Genomic DNA, 10642 nt, shown 5'->3' with positions numbered 1-10642 from the left:
AGGATAAGGATGTGGCCAGTGGGTCCCTGGACTGCATGTATCTATTGACCCATGAGGGGAAGCAGGTCCTTGGCCTCTACTCTTGCCCCATACCCTGATATAGTGACTACTCAGGAGATGTGTTCTGGCTGCTGTGAACTGGGGTGTGAGGATTCTGTTCCTCGGACCCATGAGAATATGGCTGAGCAAGAGCCCGTTTACTCAAGCTGTGTCCTTTGTGTAGGAATATCACCATTGGGACGTAGTCCTGGCCTCACCAGCTCCCTATTTATTATGCTCTGCCCCTTTCCCCATGTCATTAATGAAGAAGTTAAACACCCAAGCCTCTGGCACCGCCATAAACCCCAACTCCTAACTGAGTACTGTCCCTTTTATCATCACTCTTTGTTCATGGTCTTTCAGGCAATGTTTGGTTTGATTTCAAGATAGTGAGGGGGAGTCTGAGATTGTGACAATAGACATCACTCAGCTAGTAAGGTTGGAGCGAGGTCATAGGAATACTGTCAAAAGCTTGATTGCTAGACTAGGGGCAAGCCTTGATTTTCCAGACTCCATATATATATATTATTCCAAATTATTATGTAGTCCTGTGCCCGAAATTCACAGTGAAACTGAAATGTCTCTTTGCAGCCCCCTAATTTTATTGAGTTTTATTTCTAATTTTCCCACAAGACCTTTTATATTGGGGTTTACCACTATTGTGACCAACTCTCATTCTTACTGTGACTGGGGTAAATCAGACATCCCAGATTTGGCTGTAGTTAATTTGCACACAGCTTAAAGGGGTGTCACAACTGGTAGGAAAAGCATGTTGGCACCAGAGGAATTTAGACTCCTTTGTTGACAGCATAGCTGTGAATCAGGGCCTTCTTCTGTCTAGTTGGCAGTGGCTTTTTAACCATATTTGCTTTGTGTTACATATGCTTGCCAGTTGTTGGTGTATTTGTATTACAGCTGAGCGCTGAACCATCCACTGAATATATGTATAATCCCTTACAATATAATGGGCTGTGTCCCAGCTCTAGGCCATGGAGAGGGGCTGTGCCCCAAGGTGAGGTGAGGCAAGGTGGTGTATTGTGACATAGCAAGAAAGTGTAATTTGTGATTCCTTCAGTATTAGGCGAGCAGAGGGCAGGAGAGTTCATGCTAACGACATGGACAGTGCGGGGCAGGTGTCCAAGAAACCCCCTGCTGCTGCCACTGGCGAGCAGATCCTAAAGGATTTCCAGGTTCTGATAGAGAAGGTTGGGGGGAAGCCAGAGGTGCTGCTGGTTGGAGAGTCTCAGGAGGGAAAAGACACTCGGGCTCTGATGGCGGCTTTTGTCCAGGAATTGTTCCCGGACGCTTGCAAACCAGGGATTAGTCCAGCAATGGCTGTGACCCAGACACAGCCAGGGGCCAAGCCTGGAGCTAGCAACAGTCAATCCCAACTCATCTTCTTCCTGTGCCGCGCTTCCTCCCTGCGAGGCAAGCAGGCCGAGATCCAGAAGATCTTGAAGGAAGTGAAGAAGTTTAGCCACAGAGCCCCAGCTGCCCTGGTGGGAGTCATCGTGCAGCCCAAGAAGGAAGAGGAGACAGAGGCCCGGAAGCTGATGGAGAGCGTGCTCCAGGGTGCCTTCCCTAGACAGCCGCGTAAACGGGACAAGCGGGGTAAGAAGCAGGGCCAGGCGCTGGAGCTGGAGGAGGTGCAGGTGGAGGTGGAAGTCTTCATTCCAGGTCAGCCACGGGGGAAACTGGCCATCATGAAAGCCGCCTGCCGAGCTTCTGAGGCCCTGCAGCAGCGCACATCTGCAGATGTGAAGCAGGATGGTATGGACGGATTGGGGGGAGAGGGGGAGGAGGGAAGCCAGGGAGCACATGGGGGCAGTGGATGGAGAAGTGAAGTACATAGTCTAGAAGTCAAAATAATAAGATGGGTGAACTAGAGTGACTCGTGATAAAGGAGGATATTGATATAATAGGCATCACAGAAACCTGGTGGACTGAGGACGATCAATGGGACACAATCATTCCAGGGTACAAAATATATCAGCAGAACAGGGAGTGGGAGTGGCACAAATTTGTGAAAGAAAATGTAGAATCAAATGAAGTAAAAATCTTAAGTGAATCCAGATGTTCTATAGAATCTCAAAGGGTAGGAATAAATGGTAAATTCTCAGAATGGAGAGGGGTAACTAGTGGTGTTCCCCAAGGGTCAGTCCTAGGACAAATCCTATTCAACTTATTCATAAATGATCTGGAGAAAGGGGTAAAAAGTGAGGTGGCAAAGTTTGCAGATGATACTAAACTGCTCAAGATAGTTAAGACCAAAGCAGACTGTGAAGAACTTCAAAAAGATCTCACAAAACTAAGTGATTGGGCAACAAAATGGCAAATGAAATTTAATGTGGAAAAATGTAAAGTAATGCACATTGGAAAAAATAACCCCAACTATACGTTCGATATGATGGGGGCTAATTTAGCTACAACGAATCAGGAAAAAGATCTTGGAGTCATTGTAGATAGTTCTCTGAAGACGTCCACGCAATGTGCAGAGGCAGTCAAAAAAGCAAACAGGATGTTAGGAATCATTAAAAAGGGGATAGAGAATAAGACGGAGAATATATTATTGCCCTTATATAAATCGATGGTATGTCCACATCTTGAATACTGCATACAGATGTGGTCTCCTCATCTCAAAAAAGATATACTGGCACTAGAAAAGGTTCAGAGAAGGGCAACTAAAATGATTAGGGGTTTGGAACGGGTCCCATATGAGGAGAGATTAAAGAGGCTAGGACTTTTCAGCTTGGAAAAGAGGAGACTAAGGGGGGATATCATAGAGGTCTATAAAATCATGAGTGATGTGGAGAAAGTAGATAAGGAAAAGTTATTTACTTATTCCCATAATACAAGAACTAGGGGCCACCAAATGAAATTAATAGGCAGCAGGTTTAAAACAAATAAAAGGAAGTTCTTCACACAGCGCACAGTCAACTTGTGGAACTCCTTGCCTGAGGAGGTTGTGAAGGTTAGGACTATAACAGGGTTTAAAAGAGAACTGGATAAATTCATGGAGGTTAAGTCCATTAATGGCTATTAGCCAGGATGGGTAAGGAATGGTGTCCCTAGCCTCTGTTTGTCAGAGGGTGGTGATGGATGGCAGGAGAGAGATCACTTGATCATTACCTGTTAGGTTCACTCCCTCTGGGGCACCTGGCATTGGCCACTGTCAGTAGACAGGATACTGGGCTAGATGGACCTTTGGTCTGACCCAGTACGGCCGTTCTTATGTTCTTATAGAATGCAAGTGGAGAGACATTGGAAGGCAGGGTGAGGAAGCCGGGCATTCGGGGCTTCAGGTCACGGCCATTTTAGTGTTGTTGGTTGTTGTTATTTTTGAAAAGACTGAAGATGGGGGAGAGCTCTATGTGAATAATAAATATGGGCTCTTTATAGCTCTTCTATAGCTGATTAATGTGTGGGGTAGGTGTTCCCAGGACACCACTGTGGGCTGCTTGGGTCAGGCTCTGTAAAGCGCCCAGCACATTTTCAGGTTCCATGTAAATAATGACTCCGCCACGCCACGTAGGTGCTAGGCCGCTTTGGGAGCTGTGTGCCCCTCAGAGAGAAATGATTCAAGGGACGGGACTCCCACTCTCCCTTCGGAGAACAGTCTGGATTCTGCCATGATTAGACCAGAACAGTGGGTCTGGCAAAGAACCTTCTGCTTCAGAAGACGTCTTGCTGCTGCTTTGGTATTTATAATGCAACAGGAGGCTGGGGCCTTGTGACGTTCCCCTGATGTTATCCGGACCAGTGATCTGCTAGATCACTCCAATCCTTGACTCTGGGAGCCAGCCTTACCCTGCTCTGCTTTGAGAACCCCCACTCCTGGGCTGTTCACACACAGCCTCTAGCTTGTAAGCTGCTCCCAGCTACGTGAGTGTGCACTTTTGGCCAGCCGCTGCTTGGATTGTGCAACCGAATGACACTAGCCAATATCTCCGGTCCCAGACACAACCCTAGGAACCTGCGTCTTGCAGTGTCCAGTTATGCCCGCTGGACGCTGCAAGCTTACATGAGTTCGTCAATTTAACAAAGAAATTGATATTTACCAGGCTTGTTATCCCAAGGGGAATCTCTGACATGCTTCAAACCAAATCCACTGCTTCAGGTACAATAAACAAACATTTATTAACTACACAGATAGATTTTAAGTGATTATAAATGAAAACATAACAAGTCAGATATGGTCAAATGAAATAAAAGCAAAACGCATTCTAAGCTGATTTTAACACTTTCAATACCCTTATAAACTTAGATGCTTCTCACCACAGGCTGGCTGGTTGCCCCTCAGCCAGGCTCTCCCCTTTGGTCAGTGCTTCAGTCGCTTGGAGGTGATGTTTGTAGATGGAGGTGGAAGAGAGAGAGAGTGCATGGCGCTCATGTTCTTTTTATCATGTTCTTTCTTCCCTCTTGGCTTTGCCCCCCCCTTCAGAGTCAGGTGAGCATTACCTCATCACAATCCCAAACTGACCAAAGGAAGGGGGGTGACTCACTCGAGAGTCCAACAGACCCTTTTGTCACTGCCTAGGCCAGTGTCCTTTGTTCCTGTGAGGCTGAGGGGCGGGGGTTTGTCCCATACATGCCTCAATGAGGTGTGAACAGCCCCTCTGCTCTTAGAGAGCTTTTCCCTGGGCTTTCTTCAAGCCATGAGGACACATTTTCAGCCTCATAACTATATACATGAAATTATAACCTATAACATTATTATAACATCACTATAACAACAATGCTCAGTGCATCATGAGCCTTCCGAAGACACCCAACCTGACAAACTTTGCATTGGATACCACACAATCATTTTCTAAGGATGAACATGGGTGTTTCCACAAGGTACGGAACGTCACAGGCCTGTCATGGTGCTCTAAAGTCAGTTATCATTGCTCTGAATGTTCAGTAGAACCCCAGAGTTACAAAAACCTCGGGAATGGAGGTTGTGCATAACTCTGAAATGTTCCTAACTCTGAACAAAACATTCTGGTTCTTTCCAAAGTTTCCAACTGAACATTGACTTAACACAGCTTTGAAACTTTACTGTGTAGTAGAAAAATGCTGCTGTCTCTTTATTTTTTTAGTAGTTTACGTTTAACATGGTACTGTACTGTATTCGCCTTTTTTGGGGGTGGGGGTGTCTCTGCTGCTGCCTGATTGTACTTCCGGTTCTGGTTCATAACTCTGGTGTTCATAACTCTGAGGTTCTCCTGTATCTGTTGCGGCAGCCTTCATAGCTTCTTTGTCTGCCCCCCCGCCCCCCCGCCATTGCTGCATGTGCTGTAAGCCCCTGGAACTGGGTCATACAGTCCCTCATCTCACAGGCCCGCTGCTCTGTTAATGTAGGATTTGCTGCTGAGCGAGGGGCTGTTGGCAATATGCTGTTTGGTGCCTGCTGGGTTGGAGCATGAGGAGGAGCTGTTTGGGGTTTGAGCGAGGGATGGAGAACATAAGAACGGCCATACAGGGTCAGCCCAATAGTCCATCTGGCCCAGTGTCCTGTCTTCTGACAGTGGCCAGTGCCAGATGCTTCTGAGGGAATGAACAGAACATGGCAATTTCGAGTGATCATCCCCTGTTGTCTAATCCCAGCTTCTGGCAGTTGGAGGTTTAGGAATGCCTGGAGCATGGGGTTGCATCCCTGCCCATCTTGGTTAATAGCCATTAATGGACCTATCCTTCATTAACGTATCTAATTCTTTTCTGAACCCAGTTATACTTTTGGCCTTCACAACATCCCCTGGCAAAGAGTTCCGCAGGTTGACTGTGCATTGTCTGTCGAAGTACTTCCTTTTGTTTGTTTTAAACCTGCTGCCTATTAATTTCATCAGGTGACCCAGAGTTCTTTTGTTATGTTCTTCCTTGTTACGCTCCCTACACCAGTCATGATTTTATAGACCTCTGTCATATCCCCCCTTAGTTGTCTCTTTTCTAAATTGATCAGTCCCGCTCTTTTTAATCTCTCCTCATACAGAAGCTGTTCCATACCCTGATCATTTTTGTTGCCCTTCTCTGTACCTTTCCCAATTCTGATGTATCCTTTTTGAGACGGGACGACCAGAACTGCATGCAGTATTCAAGGAGTGGGCATACCACGGATTTATATAATGGAGTTATGATATTTTCCACTTTATTATCTATCCCTTTCCTAATGGTACCTAATAACCTGTTAGCTTTTTTTTTCACTTCAGCTACACACTGAGCAGATATTTTCAGAGAACTATCCACAATCTCTCCAATATCTCTTTCTTGACCCCATCATTTTATAGATCCAGTTGGGATTATTTTTGTCAATGTGCATTACTTTATACTTATCAACATTGAATTTCATCTGCCATTTTCTTGCCCAGTCACCCAGTTTAGTGAGATTCCTTTGTAACTCTTTGCAGTCAGCTTTGGACTTAGCTATTGAGTAATTTAGTGTTGACCTCAAATTTGGCACCTCTATATTCACCCCCTGTCATGAATATAGGGGGAAGGGTAGCAACCTTTATGTATGCAGTAGCATAAAATCCCTCCTTGGAAGCTGTACTGGATTGCCTTATCTGTAAGGGGTTAAGCAGTTCAAATAACCTAGTTGGCACCTGACCAGAAGGACCAATGAGGAAAGAAGATACTTTCAAATCTGGGTGAGGGGAGGATTTGTTTTTTTGTTCTGTGTGTTATTCCCTCTCCGGACGGAGGGAGAAGCCAAGCAGGTACAATATCTCCTGCAAATATACCTGGAATAATCCATCTGAAATCACAGAAACTGTGAGTAGAGCAAGGAAATGCATTAGGTTATCTTTTGTTTTGGCTTGTGGATTTTTGTATGCTATAGAGGTAGTTTTATTCCTCTTTTTGTAACTGTGAAGCTGAGCCGAGAGGGAATCCTCTTTGTTTTAAATCTGTTTATTACCCTGTAAAGTTACCTTCCATCCTGATTTTACAGGTGTGATTCTTTTATTTTTTTCTTTATAAATAAAGTTCTTCTTTTAAGAACGTGATTGATTTCAGTGCCCTGAAGACAAAGGGTCTGGTCTGTGCTCACATTGCTAAGGCAACTGGTTGGTATATTATTCTCACGCCTCCCCAGGAAAAGAGGTGAAGGGGCTTGGGGGGATATTTTGGGCGGGGAATAGGGATTCCAAGTGACCCTTCCCTGAATTTTTGTGTAAATCACTTGGTGGTGGCAGCAATACCATCCAAGGACAAGGAAAAGAATTTGTACCTTGGGGACGTTTTAACCTAAGCTGGTAGAATATAAGCTTAGGTGGGTCTTTCATGCGGGTCCCCACATCTGTACCCCAGAGTTCAGAGTGGGGGGGAACCCTGACACCCCCTTTACCAGATCATTTATGAATATGTTGAATAGCACAGTCCCAGTACAGATCCTTAGGGGACCCCACTATTTACCTCTCTTCACTATGAAAATGGACCATGTATTCCTACCCTTTGTTTCCTATCTTTTAACCAGTTACTGATCCATGAGAGCACCTTCCCTCTTATCCCATGACAGCTTACTTCACTTAAAGAGCCTTTGGTGAGGGACCTTGTAAAAGGCTTTCTGAAAGTCCACTGGATCCCCCTTGACCATGTTTATTGACACCCAATTTGCCTGGTACCAATGTTAGGTTTACTGGCCTGTAATTGTCAGGATTGCTCTGGAGCATTTTTTAAAAATTGGCATTCCATTAGCTACCCTCCAATCATCTGATACAGAGGCTGATTTAAGCAAAAGGTTACATAACACAGTTCGTAATTCTGCCATTTCATATTCGAACTCCTTCAGAACGCTTGGGTGATACCATCTGGTCCTGGTGACTTATTACTGTTTAATTTGTCAATTTGTTCCCAAACCTCCTCTATTCATACCTCACTCTGGGCCAGTTCCTCAGATTTGTCACTTAAAAATAATGGCTCGCATGTGAGGATCCCCTCCATATCCCGTGCAGTGACGACCGATGCAAAACATGCATTTAGCTTCTCCACAATGGCTTGTCTGTTTCTGATGTACTTACATTTTTTTGCTGTTAGTGTTTGTGTATTTAGCTAGTTGCTCTTAGAGTCTCTCTTGGCCTGAGGCCTTCTTATGCTTTTACACTTGACTTTCCAGTGTTGATGCGTCTTTCTATTTTCCTCACTAGGATTTGACTTCCGGTTTTTAAAGGATGCATGTCTTTTTGTCTCTAAGTGCCTCTTTTACTCTGCTGTTTAGCCATGGTGGCATGTTTTGTCCTCTTACTGCTTTTTTTGATTTGGGGTGTACATTTAGTTTGAACCTCTATTATGCTACTTTTAAATAATCGCCGTGCAGTTTGCAGACTTTTCACCCTTGTGACTGTATCTTTTAATTTCCGTTTAACTGGCTTCCTCATTTTTGTGTAGTTCCCCTTTTTGAAGTTAAACGCTGCTGTGGTGGGTTTCTTTGGCATTTTCCCCCCTACAAGGATGTTCAATTTAATTACATTATAGTCACTGTTACCGAGCGGTTCAGCTATATTCATCTCTTGGGCCAGATACCGTGTGCCTCTTAGGACTAAATGAAGAATTGGCTCTCACATTGTGGGGTCCAGGACTAGCTGCTCCAAGAAATGATGTCTAGAAATTTTATCTCTGCATCCATTCCTAAGATGACATATGCCCAGTCAGTATGGGGATAGTTGAAATCCCCCATTACTATTGAGTTTTCTGCCTTGGAGGGACGTTCAAGGCCCGGCGGGTGGCTCAAAAGGGGGAGAGGGATTGTTCCAGGGTGTTCTCTCCTCTCACGAAGGAGAATTGCCCACCAGTTCATTTCTTTCTGTGGCCCATTGATCTTGGGAAAGACTCATGGGGTCTGACATAGTTCTCAGTTTCACTAAGAACAATGCGGAGGAGCAAGTGCTAATTGCTGAACAGCCCCTTCTGGAGCGGTAGTATCAACTTGTATGGTCCTAAGTACCGGCATCTAAAAGCTGCGTTGTGCCCCGCTCCTCCTGACCCGGCAGTGTTTGCTAAGGACGTGCATGTGTTGAAGGCTCTGTGGTCTTTCTGGGCAGGAGGCTGTCCCAGCTCAGGTGGGAAGAGCTTTCATTTTAAGCAGGTGGGGGATTGGTAGCCGTATAGACGGTGCAATGCAGGACCTGGGACGTTTAGGGGTGACGCATCTGGAGGCAGCCATACCCCTTTTGTGTCTTTCAGGAAGGATAAAGAGATCAATGAGGATAAAGAGAGGACGGTTTGAGTTAAGTACACATTGGTGACAGCATCGCCTCGGTTTGAGTCAAGGACAAAAAAGCTGGGGAGGGAACTGGCTTGATTCTTGTGGAAACTGGCAACGGCCTTGGGAAAGAGCCCCAAGATTACACGTTACTTAGACTGGATAGAAAATTCAGTAGGAAAAGAGACGCGAGGGCAGCAGACTCTTCCTTCAGGCTCAGGGATGTAAAGGACTCCAAGAAGGCCACCTTCCAAACTGCAGGGTACAGGTGAGACAGCTGTTAGCAGGATTTCAGATGGAGTAAGGTGAAAGCTAGTGAAGCACCATGTTAAGTTTCCAGGGAGAAACAGTAGGTCCAACCACAGGCCTGAGAAAGGACCGAGAGACTGGGGGGGAACTCCTGCGTGATCCCACTTACAGATCCCCTGAGAGACCCTAACATGGCCACTTGCACCCTGAAAGAACCTGGGGATAAGCATTTTTCACACCCAGATTGAGGAAGGCAGGAGCCGAAGAGCTCCCTGGCCTGAGCCATGATGTAAAGAATCCCTGCTGTAACAGGCATCGTGGTGTCTGCTCTCCGGGAGACCACGGGTGTGGTGAGAACCCTGCCTGAGGAGCAGTTTGAGGGGTGGGCTGACTGACTGAGCTGTCCAGGATTTGGATGGGAGATGGCGTGTTGCGCTCAGAAGGCCTGGAAACACAAGCAACCTGATTGGACATGCCAGAGCAAACTGGAGCTGGTTTGTAGCAGGACCTTCTGAGGCCGCTTCCAGCCTGCAGGACCACCTTCGCTCTGCCCTCCCTTTTTTAGAACTTGTCTGTGGTGAGGTATTGGAGGGGCATTGAAGACACATTGGGGGAAGTTCCCTTGGACTCGTGCGCCCAGGCCTGGTGGGTTGAGGGTAGCAGTTGCAGATTTTACACACTGACTTTGAATTTGTGAGGAGGTCACCGTGCTGGATGGAGCCCACGCTGGCAAAGTACGAGGCTGAATGACTCCTTCCCAACAACCTGCTTAGCTAGCCTGCCTTTGGATTGTGGGATGAAAAAGGTTCCTTCAGCCTACAAAGTGCATTCTACCCACACAAAAGATTTTGTGGCTTCTTTGAGGTTTGCACCAGTTGAGATCCAGCACTACAGCTGGATTGTCTGATCTTACCAGGATGTGTTGACCTTGAATTTGAGGGGACCTTTGGCTTGATGGCTTCAGAGAGGCTGTCCACAGACAATCACATTGCTTGAGCTGTAGCTTGTGCATAGGAATCCCCAGTGATTCCTTAGTGATATTAAGCCATCCGGGGATAACTCTTCAGCGTGTTCTTTCTGCCTTATGCATTTGGATGCCTGGAGGAGGGGACAGCTCCACTTCTGGATGGTTGGGAGAGCTTCAAGTTTCTAATAGGAACCGCTGCAGGGAAACAG

The 10642-nt window shown here is 46.1% G+C and overlaps 1 protein-coding gene across 1 annotated transcript; it reads left to right on the top strand.

The window, feature by feature from the left end:
* Positions 1 to 936: 936 nt before the first annotated feature.
* LOC112121180 (uncharacterized protein C2orf72) lies at positions 937 to 9861 on the top strand. Its single transcript, XM_029913070.1, has 2 exons — positions 937 to 1809; positions 9779 to 9861. The coding sequence occupies exons 1-2, from the start codon at positions 1155 to 1157 to the stop codon at positions 9859 to 9861; spliced, it is 738 nt and encodes a 245-aa protein (XP_029768930.1). The 5' UTR covers positions 937 to 1154.
* Positions 9862 to 10642: the final 781 nt, after the last annotated feature.

The sequence above is a fragment of the Terrapene carolina genome, unplaced genomic scaffold (genome assembly GCF_002925995.2).
Source record: "Terrapene carolina triunguis isolate 2854851 unplaced genomic scaffold, T_m_triunguis-2.0 Scaffold440, whole genome shotgun sequence".
NCBI lineage: Eukaryota > Metazoa > Chordata > Testudines > Emydidae > Terrapene > Terrapene triunguis.
Note: the sequence above shows the minus strand (reverse complement) of the source record. Positions and strands in the feature narration are given on the sequence as shown.

What these genes read in the sequence shown, in the direction of transcription:
- LOC112121180 (XM_029913070.1), top strand. Translation starts at nt 1,155, where the DNA reads ATGGACAGTGCGGGGCAGGTGTCCAAGAAACCCCCTGCTGCTGCCACT. An exon ending in TGCAGATGTGAAGCAGGATG is followed by an intron (nt 1,810 to 9,778) that starts GTATGGACGGAT and finishes CTGCTGTAACAG; the next exon opens with GCATCGTGGTGTCTGCTCTC.